The sequence below is a fragment of the Gopherus evgoodei genome, chromosome 1, assembly GCF_007399415.2.
Source record: "Gopherus evgoodei ecotype Sinaloan lineage chromosome 1, rGopEvg1_v1.p, whole genome shotgun sequence".
In the NCBI taxonomy this organism is placed as follows: domain Eukaryota; kingdom Metazoa; phylum Chordata; order Testudines; family Testudinidae; genus Gopherus; species Gopherus evgoodei.
Window position 1 is genome coordinate 252569970 of NC_044322.1, and position 13389 is coordinate 252583358.

General features: G+C 49.9%; 1 protein-coding gene across 8 annotated transcripts in view; it reads right to left on the reverse strand.

The window, feature by feature from the left end:
• Positions 1–13389, reverse strand: part of ERC1 (ELKS/RAB6-interacting/CAST family member 1) — a 593813-nt gene that overhangs the window by 356401 nt on the left and 224023 nt on the right. For all 8 annotated transcript variants that reach the window (XM_030543036.1, XM_030543051.1, XM_030543046.1 and 5 more), the window contains 3 exons: positions 5177–5314; positions 3642–3782; positions 2314–2454 (listed from right to left, as the gene is read on the reverse strand). In XM_030543036.1, coding sequence (XP_030398896.1) covers positions 2314–2454; positions 3642–3782; positions 5177–5314 — 420 coding nt within the window. The remainder of the gene's footprint in view (positions 1–2313; positions 2455–3641; positions 3783–5176; positions 5315–13389) is intronic.

The window sequence follows — 13389 nt, forward strand, 5'->3', positions numbered from 1 at the left end:
TGTATAAATATTCATATCCCTTTGGGGACACAAAATACTTTTTCTCCACCATCTTTTCCGTGGGTTGCAAGGAGGCTGGAGTCCGCCATAGGGCCTTAACGGGTTCCAGAATGGCACCGTTCAGAGGCAAAGCAACTCATGATGGGCCCGAAAGAGACAAGATGTCCACCAGGAAATGGGAGGTTTCTGAGATTTCCTCCACCTGGATTCCCAGGTTCTGGGCTACTCTCCTGAGGAACGCCTGGTGTTCCCTGTGGTCATCCTGAGTGGACGCAACTGAAGTGCCCACTATCGTCTCATCAGGGAAGGAGGAAGTTATGATGGTTACAGGGCCTTGTTCCTGTCCTTCAGCACCTAGTTCATTTCCTGGCTCAGTACCAGGTCCTGATCCCTGTACTGAGGAAGCTCTACCCTCTCATGCAATGGAGTACAATCTCCATGACTGAGACCCTTGGACTGGATGGAAAGTCCAGGGAGTCCATAAAGGCTATTGCACTGTGCTGGCCAGGCCACTAGTGGGAACCCTGGGCTCATATCAGCCATCAGGTATCGGCAGTCAGACCAGTGCCAGCTCCTGCAGGAGGTGTAGGAATCCACCTCAGAGTCTGACTGCGAGGAGTCATGACCACAGAAGAGAAATACTGGTTGGTACCAAAGAGCAGTGCTGGGAGGGGGGAGATGGGTGCTGTGCCATCACCACCAATTTTCCCTTCAATAGCACCTGGAGCCTCAGTGCCATAGCTGCTCTCGTTTCAGATGCCGATTCATGCCTGGTGTTGGATGGCCATACAGAGAGGACAGTAGCTCCTTTGCTGCCTCAAATACCTCTGGTGTGCATGAAAGCACTGAGTTGCACTCTGATGGCTCTACCTTGGAGGAGAGTCCAACGGTACCAGATTCGAGGGGTCCCTTCCCTGGTTCAGAGGCAACAGTACTAGGCTGGCAGCGATTGAGTCCGAATGGCCCAGCACGGGTCTCACTCTGCTAGTTTCACAAGTCTTGGAGTTGGGGATGCCTCCAGTTTGTTTTTCTTTGCCTCTCCTGTGGCCCTGGTGACTGAGATCGGTGCCAAGTGTCCTTGTGAGGCATAGACCTCCTCTGCAGCAGAGAGTCCTAATGGTTTCGAGAGTCCTGACATGCAGACATGGAGTCCTTCCTCAGTGCTGGAGAGGCTGAGCTATGCTGCCTGTCTCTCACCAAGGAAGAGGTGCTCAGTGCTGAGTCAGCATGATTTGGCTCTGAGGGAGGACAGAGAGCCATCTCCATAAGGAGGAACTTGAGTCTCTGGTCCCCGTCCTTTTTGGTACAAGGTCTGAACCCTTTACAAATCCTGCAGCGCTCCCGCAGATGAGACTCCTCCAAGCACTTAAGGCAAGCAGAGTGGGGGGTCACTGATTGGCATGGGCTTATGGCAAGCCTCACACAACTGAAACCCCAGAGACTGAGGCATGTCTTGGTGCCAGGGAAACCCCGGTGAGCGGGATCCAACTCTATTAACTACTAACACACACTAAAACTGTACAAGAGGCAAACAATCTTGTGGCACCTTATAGACTAGCAGTGCCACAAGATTCTTTGCTGCTTTTATAGATCCAGACTAACACGGCTACCCCTCTGGTACTTAAAACTGTACAACTAACCACGATCTATTAACTATACACAGGGAAAAGAAACCAAAGTTCACTGAAGAGAGTACTTGTGCGAATATAAGGAAGAGTAGAAGATGCAGTGACCATCACGGGTGGTAAGAAGGAATTAGGGGGCAGCGGGTCGGCAAGACCCTATATAATGGCACTATGAGGGCGTGACTCCAGGGGGCACCAAAGCCTACCCAATGGATATCACTGAGGGAAAAACTTTCCGGCAGCAGTGCACACAGTGTGCACACACCTACATTGGAATGGACATGAGCAAGCATTCAAAGAAGAATCTCTATAACCAATCCCATAGGGCTCTCAGCTATAGTAAATGTTTCCTCAATAATCATTATTGGTACATTGATATAGTATCTGAAGGTGGTAGGCTGGGTTTATAGACAGAACTGAAGCAGAAAGCAAATAGATGAGGTCCTGCAGGACTTCTGGAATACAGCTGTCCCACTGTAGGGGTATAAGAAGCAGCCCAGGTTACTGATAAAAGAATCCAACAATCCCACCTTGGTATCTCAATTCTTTGTTGACACTAACCAAAAGGATTGTATTTGCTTCATTTTGTGCAGTAGAAAAAGGAAGATTGGCAAAGATGAGACTGTTTAACACTGCAGCAGAGTTTCCTATACGTATGTAAATCAGGGAAGCAAGCATGAATTTTTACCTTCTTCAGCTGAGTTTCCATTTTCAGACACTCCTCTTTCTTCTGCTCCAATGCAATTTCCAGAGTCTTGAGCCTGGAATCCTTCTTCAGTCCTGAGGAAGCCAGGGATGAGGCATGTTCCTTCAGATCCAACAGGGAAGCCTAAAACAAGCAAGCAGAACACAACTGCTATTGAATAAATGATCATTAGGCACAATATCACAACTTTAAATGTCCTTTTTGTCTTTGTTCTCCTGTGTCTTCCACACATAATGTTCTGGTTTCCGCTTTGGAAAATAACCTAGGTCAGCTTGGTTCACTTCAGATTCTCAGGGTAAGAGAAAAAACCCAGTAAAAACTCCCTTAAAATTCAGTTGCAATGACATGACAGAAGTTTGTTTTTTTTTTTAATGGCATTATTATTTTCGTAGTAGTGGTATTAAACAAATCACCACCTGTCTTTAACGGATTCAACCACTGTATCATAGATTAGATGATGTTCATGTTTTTACTATGGTAGCGCTTAGGGTGTGGAATTCACTAACCCCATCCTACTTTCTCCATAATTCGCAACTTTTCATATATATAAATACAAAATTGCATGGTTTGATTGCATTAATTGTAGTAATTGGGGTTTTAAAATAAAATTGTAGGTAGATTTGAGGATATAACCCCTGGAGATGAATGGAGAAAATTTACACTTCTACTAGTGAAATTATATTAATTAGTCTGGCTGTATAGACATGACACAGCGGTCCATTTTATCAACAGCAAGATGGCTCTTCACATCCACAAGGTCTAGAAATACAACTTGCATAAAGTTGCAGAAGATACAGCAAAATCTACAGGAAGAACCTTTATCTGTGAATTTTTCATACACACAGGTTTTAGCTGCTTGTGCTCTTAATCCCATGTGTTTAATGAGAAGATGGCATATATGTTGCAGCGAGCTGAGAAGACGCTATTTGTCCTGTCTACTGATTGTAGTTTCACATGTCACTGATCTGCAGCTCTTTTAAAAGCATAGCATCAATAAATCCTTCCTCTTTCTCCCATTTTCTTCAGTATGTTTAATAGACACTAACTAGCTCTATTTCAGAATTACTGAGATCCAGGTAAGTGCTGCCAACAACTTTACCAACTCCCAACTTCACTGAGAATGCCAGTGATCAAACCACATCATTTAATGGGACAATGTGGTGAGCCACACCAAAAGGTCTGACACAAGTGTCTCTTCAGTGTATAAACATGTTACAGAATCAAGTCTATAGAATATCCTTTCCCCCCAAACATACCCCCTTTACAATAAACAACTAACAATAGAGAAGGTTAATGTTGCTAGTGTTAACCTCTTTCTCAGAGAGATCTCCTTGCAAGAGGCTGACTTTTTCTTTCAGGTCCTTAAGATCTTTTTTATAGTTGTCAATCTCCTCTTGTTTTTCTCGCTCGTCCCTGTCCCGTTGCTCCTTCAGGCGCTCAATAGTCCGCTCCTGACAAAAGAACACAGTACCCTGTGATGAAAATCCCTTTGAATCAGCTTAACAGGTAAAAATTTTGCTTATTTCTGAGAAGACATCATACCACATCTCTGCTTATTAGTTTAAGGGGAGAAAGTGCGCAGAATATTGCTGGTCATCTCTACTCTCCTCCAACAGACCTCAGGAGGGAAGAAAATATCATGAAACTTCTCTGGTTTCATGATTAAGAAGTCCCAGGCTGCTTGTTACTGCAAACTCTCCAATCACTGAATGTCTAATAATATTATTAGAGTATTATCTCATTTATCCAGCTCCTGACTAAACAAAAGTTCAGTCAGGTCACTTGGCAGCAAGAAGCACCAAGCATTACACTCTTACATATTCAAATCCTATTTTTCCGAAGTTTGCATCCAAAGAGATGCAATATACAAGATGCGAGACATGAAACCAATGTGGGGATGGGATTAGCAATAAAAACAATTCTTCCATACACCAAGCATCAACAGATGCTCATCAAGCTTAAAAGCTGATGTGATGTGAGTGTATTCCATTTATAAAATAAGTCTCAACTGCAAGCAAGCACAGCAACAAAGCTTTGTATTCCGAGTCTGACAGACTGAGGGAGCCATTGCCCTCTCCCTGAAGGAACTGAGACAAAATATGCAGTAATGCTAAAGAGAGCCCTTTTAGGAACAGAACAGACCCAGCTGTTCCCTCAGTCAACAATCCCCTGCTATGCAAGAATGAAAAATGCAATGAGAACAACAGGACAGCAAAGAAAGGAGACTGGGTTGTAGTTACATCAGGATCACTGAGTTCTGTGTGATTTAGTTTTGAGAACCAAAAATATAAGATTCAGAGGGTGAACTTAAAAAAAAAAAAGAAAAAAAAAAAGAAAAGACCTCCCCCACCAAAATAAAAAACTACGAAACATATGAGAGAAGAAAAAAATAAAAATAAGACATCAGCCTGACCTGAAAAGGTAAAGAATCCAGGGCCTGTCACCTAGAATGTGCCTTCTAGCAGCAGTGCTAAAGATGCACCGCAGAAAAAGATGACAGCTCAAGCAATACTCCACAAAGGTCTATACAATATTAGCACACTATAAGCAGCAGCAATTCTTTTCATACAGAGTTATATGATGGACCTAATCAGTGGGGTAGCAGCATGAGGCATAACTCCCTACAACATGCCATTGTAAAGACAATGCTACAGAATGCCCTCCCCCTAAATCCTATCCCTAGCATATGTATTGAGAACTGTATTGCTGCCTTAATTCAGATTACACCATAAAGGTATCTCTTCTGTTACCTAGAATTCAAGGCAGTGCCAAAGAAGTTTGGATTTACAGAGATGATTAGCAGAATGAATTTTGGATTTAAAGGACTTGTGCCCTTTACACTCACTTTCTCTGCAAGTGCTTCCTCCAGTGTGGTCAAGGCAGTGTCAGTGTTGGTGGTGTCAGCCTGCAGGGATTTTACTCGATCCTTCAAACTGCTCATCTGTTTTTCCTTGTCTCTTAACTGTTCCTGGAGATTTTCAATCTTAATTAAGAAAAGACAATTAAGAAGAGTATGAATGAACAAGTTTAATGGTATAAAAAGCTTTATAATATGTTCCTACAAGAAATATACAGCTGTTAAAACAGCAACATGAGTATTCAGTGTTTAGCAAAGGGAAATATAGTTTCAAATTCACGTGCAAGGATTTATCTCCTAGAATCCTATATCAAAACAGAAAATACAGTTAATGGTAAAGAATATGATTCAAGAATTAGAGCACAAGAACAGAGCACTTGCGGAGAGACAGGGAGCAATATTTTTAATATCTACGAAAGAGAACTCTGAGCAGCAGCACAGTGTAAAAATACTTTGAAAGTAACAATGTCAATGAAGGAAAGCAATTATTTGCAATCTTGGAAGATGGTAAGATTAGGTGTAATGTACTGAAAGAAAGGAAGGAAAAGTTTACTTTTGATATTCGTGAAAATACCGTCAAAGTAACTGGGAAACTGAATAAACTCCAAAAGGAAATGTTCAAAGAACCATCACTACAGATATCAAAGAACTGAACATCAGTGGGAATAATTTAGTGAGTAGTCTTGAGTAGTTCAAGAATTCTTTCTGAACATAAATGGGAGGCACTTGGCTACGTACACCATCACCTAAATATTTAGAAATTAGGGCAAAAAAGTTTACACAATCATTGTCCTCCCACCTCAAACACAAAACACAAAACTAGCAGATCTCCTTGTCCATGAGACCATCTATACTAGGAAAACCATCTTTATTTTAAATGAGGGGAATTAAAGTATTAGCAATCAGTATGCATCTAAGGCCTTGGCTACACTTGAGAGTTACAGTGCTGTTGGTGGCTTTGTAGCGCTGTAACTCACTCCCCATACACACTGGCAAGGCACATACAGCGCTGTATCTCCGTGGCTACAGTGCTGCTTGTACTCCACCTCCTCGAGAGGAATAAAGAGTATAGCGCTGCTACTGAAGCGCTGGGGTGCCAGTGTAAACAGGGAATAATCTTAGTACGCTGTGACTGACCTCCAGAAACTTCCCATATTCCTTTTAAGTGAAGGTCCTGCTTTGTTTTGTTGTGATGCCTCTCTTTGTTTTGTTGTGAACTCCGGGCTCCCGAAGCTGCTTATCAAAAAAAACAAACACAGCTACTGTTTGCTGTGAATGAGCAGAGGCTGGGGGGCTCCCTTTGGAATGCCCACAGCTAGTGTTTGCTTGAGGGGGGGGGTGAAGGGGGCTTGAGGAGAGAAGCAGCGCAGTGGGCGGGGGGGGTGTCGGTTTCAGAGCGACTGCTTATCTGGTCTGTGAGGAAAAAAACAAAAAACAGTTATCTACCCTTTAGTAACTGTTGTTCTTCGAGATGTGTTGTTCATGTCCATTCAAAGTAGGTGTGCACGTGCTGCGTGCACGCCAGCCGGAAGATTTTCCCTAGCAGCGTCCGTAGAGTCGGCCCGGGCACCCCCTGGAGTGGCGCCACCACGGTGCCCTATAAAGGGGCCTGCCGACCCCCCTCGCCCTCAGTTCCTTCTTGCCAGCACTCCGACAGAGGGGCAGCAGGGTGGGTGTTGGAATGGACATGAATAACACATCTCGAAGAACAACAGTTACTAAAAGGTGGGTAACCGTTTTTTCTTCTTCGAGTGGTTGTTCATGTCCATTCAAAGTAGGTGACTCACAAGCCTAACCTTAGGAGGTGGGGTCGGAGATCACTGCTGACTGGAGTACTGCGCGACCAAAGGCTGCATCATCCCTAGCCTGGTGCGTGATGGCATAGTGAGACGAGAACGTGTGGATGGAGGATCACGTGGCCGTTCTACAAATCTCCTGAGTCAGAACCTGAGCCAGGAAAGCCGCAGAGGAGGCCTGCGCCCTAGTGGAGTGGACCGTAACCGGAGGGACAGGGGACTTAGCTATATGGTAGCATTCCCAGATGCAAGTCGCAATCCACGAAGAGATTCACTGAGAGGAGATCGGGAGCCCCTTCATCCTTTCTGCCACTGCGACGAAGAGCTGGGTTGAGCGTCTGAACGGCTTAGTATGCTCTATGTAAAAAGCCAAGGCCCTGCGGACATCCAGGGAATGTAGCCTCTGCTCTTCACTGGAGGCGTGTGGTTTCGGATAAAACATCAGGAGAAAGATATCTTGGTCCATGTGGAACTGTGAAATGACCTTGGGTAGGAAAGCCGGATGAGGTCTCAGTTGGACCTTGTCCCTGTAGAAGACTCTGTACGAGGGCTCAGATGTTAACACTTGAAGCTCCGACACCCGTCGGGCCGAGGTTATCGCCACCAGGAAGGCGGTCTTGTATGACAGGTACAGCAGGGAGCCAGAAGCTCAAAGGGAGGCCCCGAAAGGACGGAGAGGACCAGATTCAGGTCCCAAGCAGGGGTCGGCTGACACACATGCAGGAAGGGCCTGTCCATACCCTTGAGGAAATGCCCAACCAGTGGGTTCACAAACACTGAGGTACCCCTCTCTCCCGGATGAAAGGCAGATATGGCCACCAAGTGAACGCGAATGGAGGAAAGGGAAAGGCCTAGTTGTCGTAGGTGAAGCAAATAGTCAAGGACAGCGGGAATTGGAACCCCCAGCGGGTCATGACCCCTCTGACTTGACCAGATGGAGAAGCACTTCCATTTAGCAAGGTAGGTGACCCTAGCTGACGGTTTCCTGCTACCCAGCAGCAACTGCCTGACCTGCTGGGAAGACTGCAATTCCACTGGGTTCAGCCATGGAGCATCCAGGCTGTGAGGTGAAGGGACTCGAGGTTCGGATGGCGGAGGGAGCCCCTGTCCTGCGTGATCAGGTCCAGGAACAGGGACAGCGTCAGGGGCGCCTGAATGGACACGTGCAGGAGTGACATGTACCAATGCTGGCGCGGCCACGCCGGAGCTATCAGGATTACCCTGGCACGATCCTTGCAAATCTTTAAAAGCACCCTGTGTATCAGGGGGATCGGAGGGAAGGCATAGAGCAGGCCGTCCTCCCATGGCTGAAGGAAGGCGTCAGACAGAGACCCCCGACTGCGGCCCAGAAGGGAGCAAAACCGTCGGCACTTCCTGTTTTCCCTGGAGGCAAACAGGTCTAGCCGGGGAAAGTCCCAAAGCTGGAAAATTGAGCGCACAACGTCCCATCGGAGGGACCACTCGTGACCCTGGAACAAGCGGCTGACGGTGTCCACCAACCCGTTCTGCTCTCCCGGAAGACAGAATACTGTCAGGTGGGTGGCATTGTGGATGCAGAAATCCCACAGCGCGAGGGCTTCCCTGCAGAGGGGAGAGGAGCGTGCACCCTCCTGTTTGTTGATATAAAAGACTGCCACCGTGTTGTCAGGAAGGACTAAAACACACCTGCCGGCCAGGTGGGACCGGAAGGTCAAACACGCCAGGCGGACGGCTCTCAACTCCCTGACATTGATATGCAACTCGAGGTCCTCCGGCGACCACAAGCCCTGCGTCCTGAGGCTTGCCAGGTGTGCTCCCCAACCTCGATCCGAGGCGTCTGTCACCAAGGAGAGGGAGGGCTGTGAGGCAGCAAAGGGAACGCCCATGCAGACTTCCCGCGGGTTGAGCCACCACAGAAGCGAGTGCAGCACCAAGAGGGGAACAGACACCACTGAGTCCAGGGGGTCCCTGACCGGGCGATAAACTGTCGCCAACCAGGACTGCAGCTGGCGAAGCCGGAATCTGGCATGGACCACCACATAGGTGCATGCTGCCAGGTGGCCCAACAGCCGGAGGCAAACTTGCACCATGGTGACCTGGGTGCGGTGCAGTCCGAGGATGAGCTCGGAAATTGCACAGAACCTGGACTCCAGCAGATATACTTTGGCATGTGTGGAGTCCAGAACCGCTCCTATGAACTCTATGCGTTGCGTCAGAGACAGAGTGGATTTGGCATCATTCAGGAGGAGGCCCAGATCGAGAAAGGTCCGCCTGATGAACAGCACCTGGGTCTCTACCTGCTCCATGGAGCAGCCCTTTATGAGCCAGTTGTCCAGGTAGGGGAATACCTGGATGCCACGCCTGCGCAGGAAGGCCACCACGACCGCCATGCACTTCGTGAAGACCCGGGGAGCAGCTGACAGGCCAAACAGGAGCACCGTGAACTGCAGATGGACGCCGGACACGACGAACCTGAAGTACCGGCGGTGCCGTGGAATTATGGCGATGTGGAAATAGACGTCCTTTAAGTTGAGGGCGGCATACCAATCTCCTGGATCCAGGGAGGGGATGATCAAGGACAGGGAGATTGAGTTTTTGCACAAACTTGTTCAGCCGCCGCAAGTCTAGGATGGGTCTCAAGCCTCCTTTTGCCTTTGGTATGAGGAAGTACCAGGAGTAGAAGCCTTTGCCCCTGAGCTCCCGCGGGACTTCCTCCACCGCCTCTGCCTTTGTGAGTGACTTCACTTCTTGAACCAGAAGTTGCTCGTGAGAAGGGTCTCTGAAGAGAGACGGAGAGGGGGGTTGGTGGGGCGGGAGAGAGGAAAACTGGATAGAATATCCCCTCTCTACCATGCGGAGAACCCATTTGTCCGATGTAATTCTGGACCAGGCAAGGAAGAAGTGAGACAGACATGACCCAAAGGTAGGGGTGGGAGGATCCAGAGTCTCGATTGGTAGGTTGTCCTCGACCGTACCATCAAATAGGGGGTCTAGGCACAGATGGTGGTCTCGAATGGCCAGACACCTGGCCGGAGGGGTGACGTTGAGGATGTCTCCTGCCATTTCTACCCCGCCTGCGTCCCAGCTCCTGGTGAGCCTGTGGCTGGTATGGGCGAGGGGCCGCCTGCGGACTAAATTGTCTGCGCTGGGTTGCAGGGGTTCACAAGCCGAGTGAGCGAAGCGTGGCCCTCGAGTCCTTTGAACTATGGAGACATTTGTCCGTTTTCTCTGAAAACAACATCTGCCCTTCGAAGGGGAGGTCTTGGATCATCTGCTGGACCTCACAGGGCAGGCCCGAGACCTGGAGCCAGGCGCCCTATCGCATGACCAAGCCCATGGCCAGAGTGCGCGAGGCTGAGTCCGCCGCATCTAAGGCGGCCTGGAAGGAGGCTCGAGAGATCAGTTTGCCCTCCTCCACTAGGGCCGAAAATTCTGATCCCGAGCCCTGGGAAAGGAGCTCCGCGAACTTCAACATGGTCGAACACGTGTTGTGGCCATATCAGCTTACTATTGCCTGTTCATTGGCAAGGCGGAGTTGGAGTCCCCCCGTGGAGTACACCTTCCTGCCAAAGAGCTCAAGTCTTTTTGCGTCTCTGCTCTTTGGCGTTGACCCCTGAAACCCTTGACGCTCCCGCTGGTAAGCCGCATCTACTACCAGTGAGTCCGGGGGAGGCTGGTGTACAGGTGTTCGTGCCTTTTAGAGGGGACGAAGTAGCGCCGCTCCGTTCTCTTGGCAGTAGGGGCCAATGAGGCTGGTGTTTGCCATAGGGTGCGGGACGTATCCGCTATCGTCTTTATCAGCGGAAGGGCCACCCTGGAAGGCCCTGAGGGGGCCAGGATGTCCACTACAGGGTCCATGTCCACCTCGATCTCCTCCGCTTGGATTGCGAGCCTTTGAGCTGCTCGCCAGAGCAATTGCTGGAGAATTCGAGTGTCCTCGAGGGCCAGAGCCACAGCTGTGCCCGAGACTGCCTCGTCCGGGGAGGATGACGAAGAGATTACATGGAGCGGCCCTTCCTCCGGTGCGTGCGGCCCCTCGGGGTCCTGCAGCACATGGTATTGAGGTTGTGGTGCCGGTTCTGAGTCCAAATGCAGCACCGTGGCCGGTATCGGGGTTGCCAGCGAGTGACTTGGCGTATCATGCGGTGCCGACGGGGCCCGAACTAAAGCTGCTGCCGGTGCCGCTGCCTGGTTAGGGGGTGCTGAACTTGACGAAGGCACACCCCTGCCCGGCGACGGTGCCGATGCGGGAGGCAGCTGCGCCAGGGCCACTGACGTCGAGGACAACGAAGCCGATCGTGACCGAGGGCCAAATGCCTGGCCTACCGACTGATGGTAGGTCCAGGGAGTCCAAAACGGCCACTGCGAGGGCGGCTGCCATTGTTGCTGCCACTGCAGGTAACCCTGGTGGCTCGCCCCCGACATCGATCTCCTGCTCCGCGACCTGCTGGAGCAATAGGAGTCCGCCTCTGAGTCTGAGGTCTCTGAGTAAGAAGACTTGGGGGGGAGCAGCACCTGGCACCGAAGGTGAGCGGTGCCAAGGTGGCAGGGAGCCTCTCCCCTGGTCCGGTGCCGCCTTTGCAGCTTGGTGCGCAGAGGGAGGTGATAGCATGGCCGGCTTGCCTTTAGATTGTACTGGAGGGCAGACCACAGTAGGCAACTCCTTACGATGCGGGGAGGTTGGTTCCGGGAGACCCATCAGGTCTGAAGCCACCTCGAAAGCCTCCGGCATTGACGGGGGTGCGTATGTCTCCACTGAGGCCCGGAGAATTGGGCTGGTCCAGACTCGACTGCCCTCTCTGCGGTGCGGGAGTCGACGGAACCTTGAGAGGCTGTCCACTTAGCCCCACTGGCGGAGTCGGCCTCGGGTCCTGGTGGGGAGAGTGATCCCTCACCGGCTTCTTTCTCTTGGCGGGCATCGGCGAAGGTGAGCAGTGCCACACTGAGGCCGACCTCCTATGACCCAACTCCGCCCAGTGCCGGGTCTTGGACGACTTGGGCTGGGCCCTAAGTCCTGATGCCAGTGCCGGGGCACTCCGCACCAAGGACGACGTGCTGGGGCCCGCCTCGGCCGGCTCTGGGTCCGAGGGTGGTCGCAGGGCCACCTCCATCAGGAGGACTCTAAGTCTTTGAGCCCTATCCTTAAGAGTTCGTGGGTGGAAGCCTCTACAGATAGAGCACCGGTCCTTTAGGTGGCTCTCTCCGAGGCACCTCAAGCATGCAGAGTGCGGGTCACTCTTAGGCATGAATTTCCCACAGTCCTCGCAGAGTTTGAACCCAGGAGACCCGGACATGCCCCAGCAGGCGACGAAGACTGTGGGGGGGGAACCCCTCAACTATGAAAACTATATACAAAGATCTAACTAACTATCTATATAACTGAATACATGAACTAAACGGTACGGATAGGAAACTGCCAGATTGCTACGCAAGAGAAGTTCCAGCTAGCTGTCACCGGCGGTAAGAAGGAACTGAGGGGGTGGAGGGTCGGCGGGCCCCTTTATAGGGCGCTGTGGTGGTGCCATTCCAGGGGGCGCCAGGGCCGACCCTACGGACGCTGCTAGGGGAAAATCTTCCGGCTGGCATGCATGCGGTGCGCGCACACCTACTTTGAATGGACATGAACAACCACTCAAAGAAGAAACAGCTGTTTGCTTTCAGTGAGTGAGAGAGGGGTGGTGGAGGAGGTCGGAACTTGCAAGGCAGCTGCTGACAGTGTCGGCTCCAAAAATCCACTCTCTCTCCCCCACACGCTCCCTGTCACACTCCACCCCCCCTTCTGAAAAGCACGTTGCAGCCACTTGAAAGCTGGGATAGCTGCCCATAATGCACTGCTCCCAATGCTGCTGCAGATGCTGCAAATGTGGCCACGACAGTGCACTGACAGCTGTCAGTGTGGACCGACTGCAGCACTTTCCCTACTCAGCTGTACGAAGACAGGTTTAACTCCCAGCGCTGTACAGCTGCAAGTGTAGCCATATCCTAGGTTTATACTTAAAATTTAAATGTGAGCACAACACATGTCGCCTGAGGACATATTTTAAAGAGAGAGAGATATGAAAGGTTACAGTAATGTAACTTGCTGGAAACATAAGTACGAGAAAACTGGAGATACCCCCTTCTTTAAACTCCATTGTACAGATTAAGTCCTTATTAGTATCTGCATGCAGCACTAGTGATACCTGAGGGTTAAACAGAATAAGCCTCAAAATGAACTCAAGAGGTTCAGAAAGAAAAGTTTCTCTTGATATGCTCTTACAGATGTCATTGCAGCTCAGCTGAGCCAGGTAACATCCTATGCAGTGGTCCATGTGGCTGCTTTCAACCTCATGAGCTTTCAGAGTTCCATCAGCTGTCTAGAAAGATTGACTGTTTCAATAGCCAATAATGAAAATACACTGCAAAGAGATGTGAGAGCTATTCTTA